Below are 21,508 nucleotides of genomic sequence, written 5' to 3'. Positions count from 1 at the left end.
CTCTGGGAGCCGTGGGAAATAGGGCTCATCATGGACTGTCTCAAAGCCTGTGCCTTGCTTCTAGCAGGATGCTGATTACAACACGGCTCCTGGAGGCCTGCGGAGGGCCGGAGAGGGGACAGGGGCCCACAGGTGCAGACTGCGTGGCTGGGGGCGCTTGGCAGATAGGATCTCTCAACACAGGGCCCGGTGGGGGCCTCCCAGTGGCCACCCCCACTCGGAGGAGGATGCTGCCTCTGGTCAGGGCTGGGCTGGACGTCGTGCTGCCCTCGTGGGGACCCCTGTGCTCCGGCTCCTCAGCCATCTCCCAGCCGTGCGCTGACAGACAGGCTGCTCTCCCGAGAGCCGAGGGCCTGAGGCGGATTGCGGCCCGGGAAGCTCCTGTCCCATGTGTGGGGGAAGAGAGGAAGCCAGCGGGCGAAGGGAGGGGCGGAGCTGTGATGTGCTCTCAACGAGGGCCTCTGCCCACCCCAGGTAGCTCGGTGCCGCCGCCGTCCCACATGGGGCGTGGGGGCCAGGCCACTGAGGGGGCCCTTAGACGAGCTGCTGCTCTTCAGCCAAGGCAGTTCCTGAAGAGATCTGACAATGGCAGCACTTTCAGCGTCTGGGGGGCTGGACTTCACCCTCTGAAGGGAAGTGGGGGGTAAAGCACAGCACCCAGCACTGGGGCCTTTGTCCAAGCGCCAGGACAAAGCCTGGACCAGACGCTCCACCTCGGCCTTCCCAATGGGGAGCCATGCATCCCTTGGGGAAGTGCCAGGTCCCTGGAAGTTTCTGTGGCCTTCCGCTTTACTCTTCAGAACTGGGAGGTTTATCAGACTCAGTGAACACATCTGTTCCCCTTTGGCTCTGACTTTTGAGGATTCTTCCAGCTCAGACAAGTGGGAGAATCAGAGGGAGCTCTTCCTCTATCCCTAAGCCAAAGTCTGGACACCCCAAAGGTCTCCCAGTGCACTGGGGACATACCAAGCTCCTTAGTCTGGCCTCCAAGATCCTTTGAGTTCTGGCCCCTGTCTGGCCTTCCTACCGAATCTCGTGTCAATCTCTTCTTTTCTCCCAAAGCTCTAAGGCAGAGCTGCTTAATGGAACTTTCTACCATGATGAAAATATCTTATACCTGTGCTGTCTGATACAGTAGCCATTAGTCACATGTGGCTATTTAATACTTGAAGTGTGGTTAGTGATACTGAGGAACTGAATTTTAATTTTATTTAATTTTAACGTAATGGCCACAGGTAGCTACTGGCTACTATATTAGACATCACAGTTCTAGCCACATAGGCCTTTTTCTCTATTTCCCTGAGACACAAGCTTGTTCGTACCTCAGGACCTTTGCACTTGCCATGGTTTGTGTTGAATGATCAGCCCTTGGATCCTCTCACAACGGCTCCTTCTCATTTCTTAAGTTTCAATTCCAATCACTTCCTCGGAAAAGTTTTTCTCTACCACTGAGGTTGAAGCGTTTTCCCCAGTCCCAGCTGTCTCCAGTGCATTACCATATACTTTTTCATAGCAGTTATCAATGCCTGAATTTTCTCACTTAATTACTTCTGTTTACTGTTTGTTGCTTGCAACTAGAAAGAGTAGTAACCATGTAAAACACACTGATTTACACGGACGGACTGTGTGCTGGGTACCGGTTTGAGTGCCTCACATACACTGTCTCATGTAATTCTCACCACACCCCCATGAGGCTCGTGCTGCTTCATCCCCATTTTACAGATGAGGACACCAAAGCTCAGAGTTTGACTTGCCTGAGGTCACACGCTAGGACTCACTCTCTTTTTTAGTTCTGTAACCCCAGTGGCAACTTTGGACAGTGCCAAGCACTGAGCGCCAGGCCTCCAGAAGTAACTGTTGACCCAGGGCTGGCTAGGACTCTGCTGGGTGAGGAAGCCCCGGCCCTGGGTGTGGGCACTGGCTCTGCAGCTCCGTGGAACACCAGGCTGGAGCAGTGAGCTGGGCGCGGGGTCCGGGATGGCACTGCATATGACCTAGAGTCGAACCCCTTCGATCCTAGGAGACTCCTGTGGGCTGAGTGGGGAGAGGATTGGGCCCGGCTGGGCTAAACGGACAGATCTTTCTCCTGGGTAGTGGAGTGTGCTGTCAGCCAAGGTGCACTCTCAGTGGCTAAGGCTGGGCTGGGGTCGGGACTGGGGCAGAGACAGGGCTGGGGCAGAAGCAAGGGCTGAGCTGGGCCTAGGGCAGAGGCGGGGCAGAGGCCAGGCTGGGGCAGAGGCTGGGCTGGGGAAGAGGCAGGGGCAGGAGCTGGGCTGGGGAAGAGGCAGGGGCAGGGCTGGGCTGGGGAAGAGGCAGGGGCAGGGCTGGGCTGGGGAAGAGGCAGGGCTGGGGCTGGGGATGAGGCAGGGGCAGGGCTGGGGCTGGAGAAGAGGCAGGGGTTGGACTGGGGCAGTGGTTGCTCCGTCTGTGTTTATTGTGCTTTCCTGGTGCCTCAGGCAGAAAAGGACCAGAACTTTGGAGACCACCCAGCTTTCCCGTCTGCACAGAGCTCTCACACTCTCCTGCCGTCCGCACCAAAGCCCCAGCCTGGGGCTGTCCAGCTGCAGGAAGGTGGGGTGGAGGGGCTGTGTGCAGAGCTGCAGTGGGGAGAGGCTTCTCTGCTGTGAGCTCCTTCATGGGAATCAGCACCTGATAACACAACCTGTTCCTGTACAGTTTGCGTAGCACCCCTTCCCCCTGAACAACTCCCCACCCCCGCCACTGCACACAGGGCATAGAGGGGTGAGGAGCTTTGGACAAGGAGCCTGAGGCACACGGGCTAGTTCCAGCAGAGCCTTTTTTCTGCTGGGTGCCCTGGAGGAAACTTCCCAACCTCCAAGCTCCAAGTACAGTGCTCTGAAAACTCTCGGGAGTTTAGACGTGTGAGGTCAAAAGCAAGCGAAAAAAGTCAAAAACAATCCCATTTCCTTAGCCTAAGAAAATAATTTATCAAAGGTGCTAAAGGCACAAAGGTATTCATTGCAGCATAAAATAGGAAAAACCTAGAAACTTCCAGATCTAGCAGCCAACACATCCAGGTAAATCATGATCTATTGTGCCGCCCTTTGAAAAATGGCATTTGGAAGGCTGTGCGATGTGGGAATGTGTTTACCTTGTCACTTAGGGGCAGGGGGCGGCACACCACGGTACGTGCCCGCTCCCTCCCACCCTGCAAGCGTAAGGCTGCATGTGGAGGAAGATCAGAGGCAAGAAGAGAAACTGGAAACAGTTGTGGGAGAGCAGGGGGCTGGGGGTGAGGGACGATGCTTTTCTTTCACAAAATGTCCTTTAATGTTCTTAAAGAGCTGTTTTAACAATAAATAAATGTCAGAAAAACAAACCAAACTTTTTTTTTTAGAAAGCAAAGCCAAATGTAAGATCCAAAGTGTTTTCACTCTTCTCAGCTCAGATGTCTCCAGTTCCTGGCTCCTCCTTCACCCCCGGCACCCCACAGCCCCAACCCGTACTTGCAAGGTCCCGGGCCAGCCTGGCCCCCAGCCTGTCTGGCCTGGCACACAGCCTACAGGGCCTCACCTCATCCTCTCCTTTTCCTCCTGTCCCTTCCCCTGTCACATGTCTAAGATAGCGGTTTCCACCTCTCTCTGCTTGTCACCGGACTCTGGCTAGAGCTTCCTCCTCCTCTGTTATGAAAGTTCTTTCCCTTGCAGCTGCCCTGAGACCCTGGCCAAGGAAGGCAACTATGTTTCCTCACAGGGTCAGCTCCAATTGATTGGTTGTCGCTGCCGAAAATATAAGATGCAGCTCAGAAATCGACTAGTTATGTCTGCCATGGGCCCCGGATAGAGGTAGTGGTATGTGTCTCGGGTATCTGCTCTCCCAGAGTGTTCTGGTACTAAAAATAGGGCTCTGACATCTGGGTTTCATCTCAACCCTGCCAGTGGTTCCCTGGAGAATGGTGGATGCTGTACCCCTTTGTCTTGGGTCAGGAAGAGGGGAAGCCCCCAGTGCTCCGGGCAGTGCACTGGTGTGGAAAGAGGATGAGCTTTGCAGTCTGACAGACCCGGGTGAGAATCCCAGCCCCACCGTTTATTAGCTATTTGATCTTAGACAGTCAATTTAACTTCATTGAACTGTCCTATTTCTACCTGGAAGTGACCACATTTGCAGAAACCTTGTGTTACAAAAATGAGAAGTCGTGACTAGAAAGCACCCAGTCTGCTGCCTGGCACACAGTAGGTGTTTTCATGGCCGTCCTGGGGCGCAGGGGTGCGGTGGTGCTGTTCAGGCAGGCAGTGTGACGGAAGGCCCACACAGAGGCTCCAGGTGGCTGCCCGTGAGTGCACGTATTTCTTTCTGGCTCCCTGTTCCATAGCTACACACGGGTGCCTTAACCCAGCCCTGTGGGCAAAGAACACGGCTGTTTGAGACACAACTAATTGAAAGAAACAAGCAAATTTTTCACTAGATTATGCCATTATAAATGAAAACACTCTGTACTGCGACCAAGCATTAACATTTATTAATTACTAATCATGGTGTATACACACACACACACACACACATATATATATTCTTTTAAAATTGTGTACAATTTAAAGATAAGAAAAATAGATAGCCAGGTCAGGTAAGTACCTCACTGATTATTATTTTATCCCAGTTATGGCTCCAGGTAACCCTGCTTCCCCTCCAGGCCTGAGTAAAGCTCCACTTTCTTACTCACCTGATATCCTGAGGTTTGGGCCTTGGTCACTGCTAGTCTTCAGCTCTGGGCTTCCATGCCTCGTGGAAGGAGGGAGGCAAAGAGGGAGAAACGTAAGCACTCTCGACGGCGGCATAACCAAACATTCCGCACTGGGGTAAAGCTGACGCTGCGACGCAAGTCTGTTTCCAAACACGGCGATGACATTGTTGCTTCATAGAGCCTTAGTCGGGTGCTAGCCCGTGGGCCTGCCCACGTACGCATTCTCGAATTCAGCAAGGATTTGCCCAGCACACATTCTGGGCCAGCAGCTCCGGGCTGTGAAATTGGAACACGGCAGGCCTGGAAGGCCCCCAGAGACTGTGTATTACAAACTGGCAACTTGCGGCCCAAATGCAGCTTCTTTTTTGGCTTGCAGAGTAGTTTTTTATATTTTCTTCAATTAACATCAACATTTAGAAACCAGAGGAGTTTGCATCAAACATCCCATTTTTCTTGAATGTTTTCAAGATCCAACAATAGTGAGACTGCACCCCACCCTGGCAGTATTTGGTTGGAGCTGACGAGTGGTGATTCCACTGTGGGCACACAGGCAAGCCCTTAGCACTTTGCCCCGGTCTCTGTCCTGCCCTATCACACCACACCTGGCCTGCTTCATTCGTTACTTATCCGGCTTCTTGCAGGCGATGGGGTTTGCAGCATCCGATCTCCCTCAGCTCCTCTCAGACAAGTGACTACAAAACAAACGAGCGTCCCCATCAGAAATCTTACATTCCAACAGAAAAGACAAAGAAGGAAAACAGGGAATTAGCATTTGTACACAGAAATGAGAATGACAACTAACTGACTATTTGGAGGGCTTGGGAGAGAATTGAGCATGGTACCGTGGGGTCGCGGTAAATCAAGGCCAACTGCTTGGAAGAGGCGGTGCGCAGCTGCGGTATTTATGCTGCGACCTCTGCTGGAGAACCTTGTGTGCATTTTAGATGTGGCAAGGGAGCGCCGTATGCTCAACTGCTGACTTCCTCAGCGGCTCACTTCCTGGAAGGACCTGAGGGGACGGGTGGGGTGGGAACTCTCCTAGAGAGCTATCTCCAGGTCACAGGGGAGGACCTCACTGCTTCTCAGAGAATCGGTCAAAGGTGACAAGTTCAAGGGAGACTCCAGAGCCATATCGAAATAGACTCGGGGGTCGGATCCCGTAGAGCTTGATGGGTGCCCCATCCCTGATGGATCTCCAGCCCAACTACACAGAGGGGTGACTTGATGGGTACTTCTCCCCAGCCCCCCGGCCCCTCTGCCCTGAGCCCGAGGCTGTTCCAGGAAGCTCGTGGCAAGAGAACAATGCCGGCGGCCCTTGGCCTAAATATGCAGCATTGGGCCTGTAATCTCCACCAGCAAGACCTACCCCCCAGACTTCCTCGCTCAGGACTTCTGAATCTGACCCCGACATGGAAGTGTCAGGGGCCCAAGGAAGCAAGAAAATGCGTAATTTGTCCCGCTGGTTCAAAGCTGGCGACTTTAATCTGTACTGTTTGAGTCAAATGGTCACCAGCCCATCCTGCTCTGCTGATCTCAGCTTGCTCTGACCCCTGTCTGTTTGTTCTCCCTGGTTTCCCGGGTTTCGGGGGCTCGTCTGAGAGGCAGTGCAGCAGTGAGACTAACAGCCGGGGGCCCTGGAGTCAGCCTGCCCCAGCCTGTGACCCCGAGCAGCGGCGTACCACCTCTCTGCGCCTCCGTCTTCTCGTCTGTGGAATGAGAGTGATAAAGGTGCCCATCTTATAAGGCTTAGGAAGGGTTGGGTACGGTAATATCCCTAAAGCATGAAGAACGATGCTTGGTGCATGGAAAGAGCTGAGTGTTAGTTGTCCTTCTGGTTAGAACACAGAAGGTAGCATACCCTTCCAGGAAAGGACATCATTATTCACAACCAGAAGAATTGTCCGAGCTCTCATCTACTGAGTGCTTCCTCTGAGCCAAGACCCGTGCTAAAACCTCTTACCTGTATTCTCGCATTTACTTCTTGAAATCCAATGAGGTTGGTACCATCGTCACCCCATTTTACAGAACAGGACACTGGACCTCAGAGAAGTGAAGTGACTTGCTCAAGGTCACACAGCTAGCAAGCAGCAAAACTGGGATTTGAACCAGTGGCTGTTTGTCTCCCAAACCAATGCTCTTACCTACCGTTCTGTGCGGGGGCCCAGTTTGATAAGCAAAAGACCCAAGTGGTCAAGTCACGTTTCTATTCCATTACTTCTCCGTAAAGGAGGGATGAAACCCCGAGACCACATGTGTAGGCGGCTGGCTGGGGCTCCTGCTCGATGCGCAATGTCTGCGTGGGGTTAGCAGCCGTCCTCGGTGGGGGCGCTCAGGGCACTGGCTGGAAGGAAGAGATGACGGGGGTCTGAAGTAAGCCGGTAGGTGAGGTCGCGCAGTCCTCAGAGGGACTAGAAAGGGCATATTGCAGATTGTCTTTCTCCACAGTCTGACCCTCTCGCCCCACCATCTAAGTTTTGTTGACTCTTACTTGCTTCCACGGTTGAAGCAATACATGCAGGGGTTAAAAAGAAAAGCTTTAGGGTGTAGCTAATTCCGGCTGTCAGCTCGGCCACTTACCAGCTGTGTGACCTTGGATAAATTAAGTAACTTCTCTGTGCCTCAAGAGCCCCATCTGTAAAATGGAACAATAACTGGACGGAACCTGCCTGCCGGGGTTGCCGTGGCTCTTTGGTGAGGAACGGCATAGCTCCGGGGCTACGGATACTCTCGGGTGCCCCCGTGTGACCATTGGCCTGTAACTTGGCCTGGGCCTCAGTTCCCTTATCTGTTAGGTGTGGATCCTAGGAGTGTTACCTGTAGGGCTGGTATCAGCGAGACGATGCGTTACACGCTTGGCTCCTGTTACAGATTGGTGAGTACTCAGGGCCTATTAGTGTTGACGACAGTGCTGAGACGGAAGACTCAGGATGCCAGCCCCTCCTGGGTCATCAATAACTGTGACTTGAAAATAAAAAAGCCCTTCTCCGGGAGGTAGAGGCCTGTGTATAAAGATAAGACTACAAAGCCTACGGCGTGGCCCAGCCTCTGAGGGATAACGTCCTGTGTGGGTCTGACCAGGGCCGCGACCCCGGGCTGGCCGCCCCTCCTTCTCTCCTTCCAGCAGTTGCCCCATGGGGCCCTGCCCGCAGGCTGGTGACGTGTGAGCGCCCCAAGCAGGGCCTGCCACAGGAACATCGGATACGGGTGGCCAGATCCGGTGTCAGGAAGAAGGTCCAGGGTCAGAGGTGTGGTCCTCCTGCAGGGACCGATGTGACAGCCCAGGGAAGAAAGTAAAGCCTGGCTGGGGCCTGGGAGGGGCAGTGCAGGGTCTAGTGAGGACCACCGGCCCCTACGGCACCGGCTCTGTCCATGAGCTCGACTCTGCAGGTGGGGAGCCGCCCAGAGGACTGGAGCCAGGGCCCGCTGGCCGGGCCGTCCCCAGGAGGCTGTGGGGCAGCACTGCCTGTATCATGGTTCGTCCCCCATAAGCACGCCCACCTTTCAGGGTTTTTTTGTGGCTCAAATGAGGGAAGGTGAAACAAGAGCCTTGAGAAGGCACAACCCAGCCACAGAGCCCCCAGGCAGGAGCTCCCTCGGGAATGGGCGCCCAGCTGGCTGAAAGCCCTGAGGGGGAGGGCACAGCAAGGCCCGCAGCAAACCTGGCCCAGATGGCACTCAGGGTCTGGGGCTGAACCCGGGGGGCAGCATGGGGGTCCCGGGCTGACTCGGGGGTCTGGGAAGTCCGCTGGAGGCAATAGGTCGGACGACCAGCACATGGCTCTGCTGGAGGGAGAAGCCGGCTGGAAGCTCAGGCCCAGGGACGGAGTGTTGGCAGAGGGGGGTCACTTGGAGTGAGGAGGCATCTCCCGAGCTGGAGAAGCAGCCCCCAAGAACAGCGGCAGTGTCTGAGTCTCGCCCATCCAGCACAGCTGGCCCCACGGCTGGCACTGCGTGGATGTTTGCGATAAGAAACGTGTGCAGCGAGCATGGTGGGGACGCAGCTCAGTCGTGCCAAGACACACTCCTCACCCTCCTAATCCCGCGCCCAGCGCTGCCCTCAAGCCCCGGCCTCCGCTGAGGGTGGGCAGACAGGGCCGGGTTAATTCAGCCACTTCGCCCACTACTTAGCCTTCCAGGCCCCCTGCTCCCTCTGGCTCCCAGGGCTGCTGCAGCTGAGGGAACACAGGGGTGGCCGGTGGCCATCTCTGGTCTGAACTGTTGTCCATCCCACCTGGGGCTGGGCATGGCCCTCTGTCCACTGGCAGGGTCCCCACAGCCAGGTCCCCATGCTTCTTCTCCTCCCCACCTATAGGAGCCCTCCCAGCAGCCCTCCAGCCACTTACCGGAGCCTGGGGACTACTGCCCTTGGGGACAGGGCTGAGGGTCTGGGGTGGAGGGAACTGCAAGCCTTCCCTGGGGAGCAGATCCTCCATCCCTTGGTGTCCTCAGCTGTGGGCTTTCCCCCTTGGCCTGCTCAAACTGACCCCATCAGAACTATCTTCACAAGGACCCTCACCTCTTCCTAGCTGGGCCTGGGTTGGGCTTCTCTGTAGACCTAGGGCTGCGTGGAGAATGGTGGAGACCCGAGGAAACTCAGGGTTGCGTTAGAAAGGAGGCAGGGAGCAGAAGTTTTGGAGAGGCCACCAACAGAGAGTCTGTGACCCAGGCACACCTCTGCGTCCCCACGTGCGGGGCAAGGCACGGAGCCTGCCCTCATCCCACCACCCTCTGTCATTACCCAGGCACCCACCAAAGAAGATGGGAAGCCAGGACATGAAAGGGGACAATCTCCAGATTGAAGGGAAGGGTTTGCCAATGGCAGAATGCTCCAGAAACCTCTGGAGCTGACCTGAGGCCCTGCCAGGAATGAAGTTCACCTCCGTGGTGTCTTCAGGAAGATGGCCACTTGAGCTGCCCTCTGATGGCTCCCTGCTGAACCTGGGGACCTCCTGAGGCCAGAGCCTGAAGTGAACTGGAGGGGAATCTCATTGGCTGCTCCCTCCTCTGCTCACGCCTCCCACTCCCTCTGCCATTCCAGACAGCTGGATGGGGTGAGGGGGAGGGCTGCAATGAATGCTAGTCTCACCCCTGGTGTGAGGTGTATCTGGGGGGTCCTGGGTAGCCAGCCTCTCCACCTCCATCTCTGCTGTGCCCCAAGGTTAGACTACTCAGCTTGCCCGATAAGTCAGAAAAGGACCCTCATGCTTCTCCTACTGGCTTCCCCATTTCTCAGCCCCCAGGTCGCTCTAGTTCCAAGATGACTAATAGGTTCCATCTCACGTGCCAGTTCCTGCTGATTTATAGTGGCTGTGTTGGAAAGAATGATGAAGACTTGTCAAGGCTCATTGGGGAAAGACTAGCTGTGATTGATTAGCAATGTCTGCAATGAGTGCAGAAGGAGAGCATGTGGTGTGTGTGATTTTAACTGCTGCCTGCTCCTCTCAGGACCTGTTACTCTCCACCAGCCACACTGGGAAGGTCTGTGGATGACCGGTGGCCAAGAGACATCATCATGGAACAGATCTAAAAGCTGCACTGTGCTGGGAAATGATTAACAGATGGCTCTTGGGGAGGCGGGGCTACTTTGTAGCTTTTGCCAATTTCTGTGGTGTGAATACTCCCATAATGGCCAATTTCCAGCTGCCAATGTGAAGTCACTGAACACGGAGTTGGAAAGAGATGCGTACAGTCGGCTCTCGCAAGACTATAGGGCGACCTGGCTTCAGTAGTTATGTATTTTTTCTCAGAAATGTAAAGCCTCCTTCCTCCCCTCAACACTCTGCCAACGGTAGGCTGGGATGAGCACTGGACTAGGATTCAGGATCACGTACCAGCCATGAACCATAGGCAAGTAGGTCCCTTCTGAGCCTCAGTGTCCTCATCTGTAAAATGGGAGTTGGGTTGTGGTGAAGCTCAATGAGTACTCTGTCCGTCGTAAAGCTGGGTTTGTCAGGCCCGCTCCCAGAGCACCGCATCCAGGGGGCTTCCCAGAAGTCAGCCTTGGCCCTCCCTTGAAAGCCAGTGTCCCTGCCGTGGGGCTGGAAGGGAGAAGGCCTTGTTGTTCTCTTTGATGTCGGCCTCAAAAGATGGAGGCTGCCTGGGAGCTCGTCCAGCTTCCCTTAGCAGCCCATCGGGATGAACGTGACTGTCACTGATGAATTTCTCGCGATGGCTCTTAAAGCTACTCATGTTTCTCTCCTTTACCACCCCTTACGACAGAAGTGGCTCCATTTATTTCTCATGCACGTACCTTCGAGCTTCAGGGAGCCCGTGGTCCTGGAAGGCTGGGCCACGCTGTGGTCATGCCGCCGTGGCATCAGACAGATCTGGGGTCAAGTGCCAGCTCAGGTGTGCATGAGCTCTGGACCGTGAACATACGTCTTAAACTCTTCCCGGGCCTCAGCATTTTCATCTGTAAAATGGGAATAATAATAATAATAATAATAATAATGATAATAATAATAATAGCTATTTCACCGGGCTACTGGGGGCACTAAGGGACATAAAATACCTAAGGTTCTTTGCATAGCGCCAGGCACAGAGTAAAGGCTCAATACAGGAATTGTTATTTGTCCTAACACGGTCTTGAGTGGGGGTAGAGCAGGCCGACCTATAAAAGAATGGGATCCCCGAGTTGGCAGACCACAAGGCTGAGTGAAGCCTGGGGCCTCAACATAGGGGCACAGGCGGGATGCAGGTGCAAGGGGCCCAAGGCGGGACCGGTCCCATTAGTCCGGGGCAGGGTTTCTCGCCCCAGCAGAGCTGACACGGGCCACCTCATTGTTTGTGGCAGGGAGCTGCCCGTGCATCTCGGAATGTTCAGCAGCATCCCCGGCCTCTACCTACCAGAGACCAGAAGCAGCCTCCCGGGTGTAATAATCAGAAAGGTCTCCAGATATTGCCAACTGACGATCCCCTGGGGTGCAAACTTGCCCCCCCTTGAGAAACCCGGCTCCAGCAGGCACAGCATGCCCAGCGCTGTCCGTCACCCCAGCTCCAAGGGGAGCCTGGAGGCAAAGCATTTGTCCTGGCAGAATGGGTGCGTCGGCACGTGGCAGAGCCAAGCGGCAGGTGTCAGCCGCAGGCAGCTGGCAGCAGGCAGCAGGAGACATGGGTCGAGGCTAGGACCCCAGCTGCTGGGAGCCCCGCGGCCAAGCAGGGTCAGATGGCGGCTCATATGACGTGGAACCTGGGTACACCCTGCGGCTCTCTGCTTCCCTGTCCAGGGCCAGACTGGATCCGGGGTCTGGGCAGGCCAAACCCTCAGAGGAGGTGGGAAGAGGCTTACCTGCCCACATTAGAAGGGTAGGAGGCTGAGGGCCAGGCCTTCCTTTCCACCCCTCATGACTTTCTTGACTTCTAGCTCGAGAGCACAGGCTTCTGGGTAAGAGAGGCCTGGTTCAAATCCAGGCTTTGCTGCGCGGAAATTCAGCCTAAAACACACACACACGCACACACACACACACACACACACGTAAAAGCCAGACACCACTCTTTAAGACAAGGAGGCGACCCTAGCTGGTCACTTGGCCTCTAAGCCTCAGGTGCCTCGCGTGTGATGTGAGGATGCTGGTGGCACCTCACGTAGTCGTCGTAAGGACTGAACGTGCGGTTCTAATGACCCTGCCCAGCAGGACACCTGGCACATAGCAGGCACTCCGTAAATGTTGATTGATTGACTGGACACACCCTCCCGTGACAAACTTTCTCCCTAAATCCTTTTGTTCATTATAGTTCTCTTCTCTGGAATTTCTCCAGCTTTCTAACGTAGGAAACCGTTGTCTTCTCAAGGGGAGGAAATGAGTTATTCATCTCTGTGTCACTAGAGCTTAGCCTGGGGCTTGGTAGGTATTAGGTGCTTAAATAATGAAGTTTTTCTTCCTCAAAGGGCAATGACTGTGCCTTATCCTTCTCTATATAGCCACAGCCCGGCACAGCGAAGGACACACGGGAGGCGATCATCAAATGTTTGTTGAATGAATGAATGAATGAATGAATGAACATACAAAAAATGGTTGAAGAAACGCATGACCCAGAATGCTATCCCGGGACTCTTCCTAGAAGTCCATTCCTCCACGTCCATTCAGGAGGAATATTGCTGTTTACTTGAAGGAGGTCAGCCAAACCCTGGAGAGGACAGCAGTGTCCTCACCGAGGTAATAGGTGACAGATATCAGACAGAGGGAGGAGGGTCTCAGGCAGAACCGCTGCTGTGGACCCTGCCTTGGGAGCCTCGCTGCAGGCTGCTCTGCTTGCCCCAGGCCACTGGGATGGTCTTGGAAATTCTCCGAGCTGTGTCAGACCCCAGGGTGGAGTCAGGTGTCCTCCTCCTCCCTCCTCCCTCTGGCTGCGGCAGTGTGGGCGCGGCTTTGTGAGGAAGACCCAGGGCTGGGGAGTCAGGAGGCCTGGGCTCTGGCCCCATCCCTATCGCCCAGCCACACAGTGACTGCATGGTCACTTCCTTCCCGGGGCCTCTGTTTTCCCCTCCGTACATTGAGGACTTGGTATGGCCTTGGGGTGCACCTACCCTTCTGTGCCTGGCCGTGGGACAGGTCGGTCAGCAGCCATGTTACTGAGGATGGCCAAGTGGCCACATGGGAGACCCCTCTGTAACATCAAGGCACTGGTGGATTTCACAAGCCACCTGCCAGCTGCTGGGCACTGCATACGGCATTAGTGGCGTCCAGTGCTGGTGGGCGGCAGGGCGGCAGTGAGGTTTTCCAGGGGATCACTTGAGCATCACCAGTGACAGGGGAAGCATGTTTATGATAGAAATAGTCTTTTTTTTTTTTTTTTTAGTAATTCCCCTATCCTACTTTCCCTTCCTAAGGTATAGAGTCAAGTAACAAACAGGGGTTCTCCCCATTCCTGAAGCCTGGTTGGGGGAGTGGTGGCCTGGAAGAGATTGACACAGCCAGATGCCCCTTGCATAAGAAAAAGGAGCCTGTAACCAAGAAATGGGAGGATCTAGAGAAAGGAGCCAGACGCTGAAAAGCTGGGCATGCAGGTGAGGGAGAGGTGCGGAGACGGGGCAGATCTGTGGGCAGTGTTGGGGGAGGTGCAGAGAGAGGCGCGGTAGTGAAGGGCCCGGGGACGGTAGCTCAAATTTTCTGTGCCTCAGTGTCTTCATCTGCAAAGTGGGCATAGGAGAAACACTTGAATCAGGCCGGGCACCTAGCAAGGACCATGGAGATGTGTGCCGTGACGATGGTGGTGAGGATGATATAAAAACCCTTGAGATCTTCAGTAGAATTTCTATCACTCTGGGGTGGACCCAACAGACGGGTCTCCTGGGTCAGCTGCCCAGCGGCATCACACACACACACAGCAGGGGCAGCTGACAGCAGGCTGGGCCATCGCCGAAGCTAGGCTCTTGTCCCCGGGGATTCCTCTAGAGCTTGCGGCACCGGCATCTGGGACGCTGTCAGGCCCAGAAGGTACAGGGCATCTGCTCTCCATGTGGCTAACCCATCCCACACTTGCCGGGGACCGAACGTTGTCACCGGCCTGCTTCTCCTGAGGACGCTTCCCCCAGCCGGGAGGTCCGGCCTTTCTGGCCGGGCTGGCCCCTCCAGCAAGCTGCACTCCGGGGATATTTTCAGATTCTGGGTGACATGGCCCTGCCCCTCTGCCTAATAGGTCCCAGATGCTCCCCTCCTCCCGCCACCTCCCTCCCTCTGGCTGTTCTGCAACCATGCCGGCCTGCCTCGGGCCTCCTCACCCAGTCACTACCCCTCTTGACTTATTATTTTCTTAATTTAAAACATTTTGTTCCCCCTTAACGTGACAGCTTGACAGGGGCCAGCATGAAAGCGGCTATTTCCTCCTGGTGGGACAGAGAAGCAGGCAGAGGAAGGTAGAGAGAGGGAAGCCGGCTCCAGGGAACGCGAGGAGCCAGGGAAACATGAGGAGTCTTTCTTGGCCGAGCATAAAAGAAGCAACAGGAGTAGCAGCTGTGTTAACGTGGCCAGGTCACTAGGGGCCCCACAGACGCACCAGGCCCAGCTGGGAATCCCATGGGCCCTGGGGGTCTCATGACTCACATTGGGCTGAAATGCCTTCAGTTCACTCTCCTGTGGCCGTGGCTTCTTCTCCACCTTCCCTCCGCACCCATCCTCCTGCCCCCTTCCTGGAACACTGGAATTTGTGATTCTTGGCTGTCATGGGCATTGAGATGGGGCTACTGCTGAGGCCTGAGGGTCAGGTGGGGGGGTGGGGACAGGGGGGACAGAAGAAGGAGAGAAGAAAGAGAGGCGTGGAGGGAGGGGACCCCTGGGCACAGGAGGGCAGGGAGGAGGAGGGCGTGGGCAGCAGACCCAGGAGGGTAGAAACGCCTGACTCACCGCGTAACAGAAACCAGGACAGGCCAGATAGCCATCAGGCAGGGAACCCAGTACGGAACGTCGTTTGCCCCTGCTGCTTCCTGCTTGTTTTCCGTCGTACTTCATGGAAGCATGGAGAGGACCGCAAGCAAGCTAGTAACCATCATCTCTTGAGCTTTCGACGTTTTGCAATGTGGCCTCGGTGCCTATGGCCCTGAGTTCTGCAAAGCGACCCGACCGTGTCTCCAGGTTGGGGTGGGGCCCCGAGGAGCCCATGTTATGGGGCGGGAAGTTAGGGCCCCAGCCAGGCTGCGCCTGGGGCCCAGACCTCTGGATTTCTCATCCAATAATGAAAATATGGAGATGAAATAAAGGGGGAGAGATTATATTGGTGAAAGTGGGCCAGGAAAATACAAACGTCGAAGACCAGCTGGAAGGCCCTCAGCCGAAGGATTTTTGGACGCTGCTTCTGAGGCGGCTGTGCCTGTCCCCAGCGGCCCACTGACCCTGGCATTTTCTCTGTCTCTTTCAGGACCTCCTGTAAGTAACTCCAGCCGCAGCCCAGGCTTGCACATCTGAAAGGCCTCGTTCCCTGCTGGTAACCGGGCCCTGGGAGGGGGGACTGACAGCTGGGCCCACCGCCTTCCCAGGGAGCCCCTGTGTTCTCCGCACAGGTCTGCAGGGTCCCTCCGGAGTGCTGACCCAGGCAAGGAGGCCTCCATTTCCCTTTCCAACCACCTCAGCACCTCCCCGGGCAAGACAATGGCTGCCCCCAGGGCACAGCAGGTCCCAATTTCAATCGGAAAGCCTGGCGTGGGCCATTGTTAGGGCAGCTCCTTTGTCCCCAGAGGAGCCCCTGGACTCAAAGAAGCTCCAGGTATTAGAAAGAAGAAAGATAATCTCTACTCCGTCCTGGTCCTGAAGGGTCTCCAGGCCTTTCGGGAACAGGTCCGCGTGTGGCTGTGCGTGCGGACTGCTCTTGAGGGCCTGCCGTCCACACGGCTGTGTGGGCAGCTCCAATCCGGCCAGCTTACCTTGGGCCGGTGGTCATGGCTGGTGGTGCTGGTGCTATTTTGACGTGAGAGATCAGTTTCAGTGGGCTAGACAGTGCGAGACAACAGAGATACGGCAGGTCGGGCTCCTTCCCCTGGCGTCGCCCTAAGGCCCAGGGCGGGGCGGGGAGCCCAATCACTTCCAGAGAACCTGAGAAGGGCCCAAGGAGACTGTCTCCCCGAAGTAATGGATCCAGAGAATAGGAGCGCGTCTTCTTTGAGGACAGCATTTGATACCCCAACAAAAGGCCCAGAGGTTGCAGGGGGACCTGGGGATTGGAGCTGAAAGGGCGGAGCCCCCACACCAGATCTTTGTCAAGGTTCCTGAAAGCAGCCTTATCCCTGGCCTTGCTCAGAGCCACCATTGCATGGTCGGTCCCCTCTCGGTCTGTCCTTGGAGGGCAGCCGGCCCCATTTACAGTCAGACCGTTATTTACCATCACCTCTGGTCCTGAAAAGGCACATTGAACCCGTGCTGCCATCCTGCCCAGCTCTCTGCCGGCTCGCAGAGGGAGGAAAATCGTGTCAGTCCCCGAAAGCAGGGGGATGATTTATCATAGCATGTTTTAGATGTCAGATCTCAATTCCTGTCATCAATCTTCCAAAATAAACTCCGCCATAGGAAACTTCAACAGACCACCTGCTGGGAACGGGCTGCTTTTCCCCTTCATTCTTGACAAAGCCAAAAAGAGTCCTCATTTTCCCCACTCCTGGGAGCTCCCCCAGACACCCGGCCCGCCCCCGTCCCCCGCCCCCCAGGCCAACCTGCCAGGGTCAGCTCCAGCTCGGGGGTCCCTGCCTCACCAGGAATGTAGCTTTCTGAGAGTGTCCTCCGGCCTCATCGCCAGAGGGTTCCCAGCCAGAGAAGGTGTTGGTTCCCCTGGGGGCTATGCAGTGCGAGAGCAAATGAGTGGGGATGGATATGGCTCTCCCTCAGTCCCTGCCCACCGGGCCACCATCTGAGCCAGGAGTAAGGGGCAGGAGCCCAGGTAGCTTCCCAACACGGCCTCTGTGTGCGTCCTGCACCTTGGTTGAAACTGCCAGGAGGAAATGGGAAGCTGGCTGGGGTGGGAGTCACCTCTCAGCCCTGGTCTATCTGCTTTCCGCAAAGGGAGAATGCTGTTGAGGGAGGCAAGGGATAGAGAGATGGCAGCTGGTGGCAGAGCCGGTCACCACCCTCTGAGTGTCTCTTAGGAGCCCTTCCTGGGGTAGCTCTGTACTCCAGTTAGAAGACCCAGGTTCCCACTGGCCCAGGATGGCCACTGCCTAGAGAACGCAACCAAGGAGGATGGATTTAAGTAACAGCAGGAACTGTGGACACCAGCGCCCCACCCTTCGTGCCCATGGCAGACATTGCTAATCAATCAGGAGGCTTCTTAACATAACATGTTACCCAGTCGCTACCAATCCATTGGAGTCTGCGCATTGGAGCTGACACCTGCCGGCCACGCCGGCTGTGGATTTCAGAGCACTTCTTAATGGAAACTGTGAGGCTGAAACAGGTGGCAGAGGGAAGTAGGGAGGTTTCTCTCTCCAGAGGAATACAGGGAAATATGTGATGTCCCGCGGCCACCCTGGCTGAAGGTGGTCCTTGCCGAAATCCGAGCTAGCAGTTGCTACGTGTTAGGTGCTGCTGCGTTTGCACGGTGCATAGGCTGTGCCTGCGTCCGAATCCTGGCTCTGTCACTTCTAGCTACGTCACCTTGGGCGAATTGCTTTAATCTCTCTGTGCCTCGGTTTCCTCCTCTGTAAAATGGGGTTAGTAATAGCGTCTGCCTCTTCCAGGAGTTGTGAGGAACATACATGTCGTGATATGTGTGTATGCATGTATATATGTATGTGTTAGAATATGTGTTAGAATATATTTCCAGTTAGAATATATTAACTCATTTAAATCCTAGATGATCCACATTCTGGGAAGCCTTTAACTTTAAGGAAGAAATGATTATTCTGTGGGTTTTTATTCATTTATGTATTATTTCATCTATTTCTACCCACCTGATTCTAAAATATATTTTGGGGTGATTTGCAAACGCGATGTGGAAACAATGGAAGAGGGTGGAGAACAGAGGCGGGAAGGGATCCAGAACTGATGACGTGACAACCTCCTATGCAAGATGAGCCACTGAGTGGGCTCTGAGCTTCCTGGTGACCAGAGCAAAGAGGAAAGCAGAGTTGTTCAAGTCAGGCTGCAGGAAGGTAGGAGCGCCCCTGGCGCTTCAGTGAAACACAGCTGTTCCTGGTACTGAGACCCAAGACAAGTCCCTCCCATGTGCAGATGAGGTAGGATGAGTAGGTAGTGGGTACACAGGAGCGGTTGTAATCTGGCCCTTCCGTCCCTAGTCGGGGTAGACCCACAGTGTGGAGTTGGAAACCCTCAGCAGGCCTGTTTTTTTCCCTGGGATGTGAAGGAGGTGGCGCCCCGAGTCTTGCCCCCCTCCCTGGTGGCATCGGAACCAGGCAGCGTAGAAGGGACGGGAAGAGGGTATTGGCTCGGTGCGAAAGCTCTGGGTTAAGGAGGCAATCTGGTGCCCGAGTTATCTTTGTGGGGGCCTGGGGAAGGAGGCTGAGTTCCCAGGTTCAGAGCATCCACCCTCAGGTTCATTCATTCACAAATAGGAATGAAGGACTGACCATGAGCTCAGCACTCCTCGAGGCACTGGAGACACATTCATGAACAGAACAGAAAAATCCCTGCTGCGGGAGCTTATGTTTTCGAGCCGTGGGGGCAAAATCAAGCAGAGTGAAGAGATGGGGAAGGGTCCTGTGCCCATGAGAGCCCTTATCCAGCATTCCCCAAGGACTCCCTGATGGGGCCTGACCTGGGTTCTCTGTGGGGGAGTCCCTGCACCACCTCCTCTGGGATGTCCTCAGGAACAAGGGCCAGAGAGGGGATGACTTATTCCTGATGCTGCCCGGGTTTGCCTGAGCAGCCCTGTAGCAAATGGGCTTGGACTCCAGGGAGCACCCCGAGCCCCACTCCTGGTTCTACCTGGGGTTCACAGGAAGAGCAGGATGTCTGGAAGGAGAGAAACCACATCTGGTAGCAAAGTCTCTGCAGGGAGACCCCAAGGCCAGCTCCACACACCTGCCGATGCTCTTCTCCAGTAACCATTATAGCTAGCATTTATTTAGCACTTGCTGTATGCCAGCCCCTATGTCTCACATACATTATCTCATGTGATCCTAAGAGATAGCTGTCATTGTTCTCCCATTTATGAGATGAGGAAACTGAGATACAGGGGGGCCGAGCAGCTCATTCAGGTGCTGACTCGGGAGTGACAGGGCCAGGATTTGAGCACAGGCAGCCTGACTCCAGAGCCCAGGCTTGTAACGAAATCCTTCCTACTGTCTCTGTTACCACCTCTCCTGGACCCCGTGCTCCAGCCCTGCCAGCGCCGCGTCTCAGCTCCAGAAGCTCTCTGCAGGTGTTTCCTCCCCTTTACGAGGTGCTCCATGATGCCCCGAGGCATCATTTGAGCCCTTTCTCGGCCAGCCTCTTGTAGCAGATCCATCTGGAAGTTGAGTACCAGAACCAAAAAGACATGCTTTTCTCGGGATTTGCTTGGTTTCGGAACCACCTGCTCTGCATGTTGCTCTGATGGAAACTATCAGCACTGGTAGACATGCTGTTGAAGGTCTTCCTCTTTCTCGTGGGATTTCAGATCTGTTACATGGAGCCTTTACTCTGGGCCCAGGTCTGTGCGAGGCAGCAGTACTAGGGCAATCGGGAAAGGGCTGAAAGACACTGCTGTGGTCAGTGAAGACGCTCCGGGAACCACACAGGGCCAGGCCTCACGCATGATGGAGACCAGGTTCCTGCCTCCCGCCCAGCACTGGCTTGTCACGGAGAGGCCTGAAGCTGGTTGGAGGCATCAGAGGAAGGATGTCCACCTGCCTCCCTCACCTACCATCCAAACAGAAGGGAAGAGGCCCCTGGAGCGCCCCCCACCCCCACCCCCGGCTCCGTGGTCATGTTCCATGAACACAGATGGAGCTGTGGCAGTTCATCAGAGCAGACATCTGGCTTCTGTGTGGTGGGACAGAGAAGACCCAGCCCTGACCCCCTCAGGCCCTTTCCCAGGCCAGAGCCAGCACGCTGGAGGGGTAGAATATCGCACTGCCTGAGACAGAAGGCTCAAAGAGGGGGGAGGGGTCGGTGAGACCCACAGCCCTAATGATCCTTGAGTTATGAGGGGCAGAGACATGGGAGGGAACATTCTAGTCCTTCTTTTCCTTGTATCTTCCCTGGGTCTGACATGGAGGAGACCCCCACTAACTGCTTTTCTGAATGAATGAATGAATGAATGCTAAAACTGAAAGGAAGCTTAGTGATCAAGGTCCTGCCTTCCTTTTGTTCATAAAATAACAAAGGCTCCGCGAGCACAAGTGACTTCAGGCCACACAGCTGGCTGGGCAGTGTGGAATGCTCAGGTATTAATACCTTGACCTTCGAAAACCTCGCTCTTTCCCCCCTTTATTTCAGGGTCCCGCTGGAAGACCTGGCCTCCCAGTAAGTAGCTTTCATTTCTTCCTTCCTGCTGTCCTCCCACCAAGGGCTGGCTAGGTGGGCTGGCGGCTTTCCTTCAGGTGTGGCTGGTGAGGCCTCGCTCCAGCCGAGGGCAACGCTCCTGGGTAGCCCTCCTGGGGCCCCAGGCAGGCAGATGACAGCATGCAGGCCCTTCCAAGGCTGGACCTGACCTCTAGACTGAAGACCCTCCAATGGGGGGCGGGAAGGGGAGGCAGCCCCCTGGCCTTACTGCCTATCCTCCTACATACCAGTTTAGCTTAAGACTGCTGCCCCTCCTTTGTTCTGTGACCTCTCGTGAAAGGAGACTCAAAAACTTTGTCCCCTTCCCCCCAGTTACTGTTTCTGAATGCTAGAGAGGCTGAGCCAAGTAACCATGGGGCCTTTGGATTAAAAGTAGAAGTAATACTAATAGCCGTCTCTTATTGAGACCCTAGCACAGGCCAGGCACTACGCTCGTCACTCTCCGTATATCAGATTTGTTCAACTCAGTGAAATGGCTGTTATCATACTCATATTATAGATGAGGAAACTGAGACTCAGAGAGGTAAAATACCTTGTCCAATTGTCCAAGCTTCAGTTGACACCTGTGGGCACCATCTTGTCACACACATTTCATACTCTGTTTCCTGCGGTCTGTGCTTGACCTTTGAGAACGGTCTTTAAAGTCTTCAAAGACATGGCTCTGTGGGATGTAGCCTGGGGCATAGATGCATTGAGCGCTAGATACCGTGAGCCCTAGGATGGCTGGGGAGTCGGGCAAGATGCGGTTGCCAGCCAGAGGGCCAAGGTGGGGTGTGGAGGGCAAACCGGGGCTGGCATCAGGTTGCCCTCCCTGCGCAGAGGGCCACATCCATTGGATTCCAGACCCTTCTGTGCATCCCAGTTACTCTTCTTTTAGACA

General features: G+C 55.1%; 1 protein-coding gene across 1 annotated transcript in view; it reads left to right on the top strand.

Annotated features, from left to right (window-relative positions):
* COL13A1 (collagen type XIII alpha 1 chain) overlaps positions 1–21,508 on the top strand; it is a 144,908-nt gene that overhangs the window by 44,573 nt on the left and 78,827 nt on the right. Inside the window, exons 3-4 of the mRNA XM_040624694.1 lie at positions 15,557–15,564; positions 20,563–20,589. Of these exons, the coding sequence (XP_040480628.1) occupies positions 15,557–15,564; positions 20,563–20,589 (35 nt within the window). The remainder of the gene's footprint in view (positions 1–15,556; positions 15,565–20,562; positions 20,590–21,508) is intronic.

The sequence above is a fragment of the Ursus maritimus genome, unplaced genomic scaffold (assembly GCF_017311325.1).
Source record: "Ursus maritimus isolate PB19 unplaced genomic scaffold, ASM1731132v1 scaffold_7, whole genome shotgun sequence".
Taxonomy (NCBI): domain Eukaryota; kingdom Metazoa; phylum Chordata; class Mammalia; order Carnivora; family Ursidae; genus Ursus; species Ursus maritimus.
The sequence above is the reverse complement of the archived record's forward strand: the minus strand, read 5'-3'. Positions and strand labels throughout refer to the sequence as shown.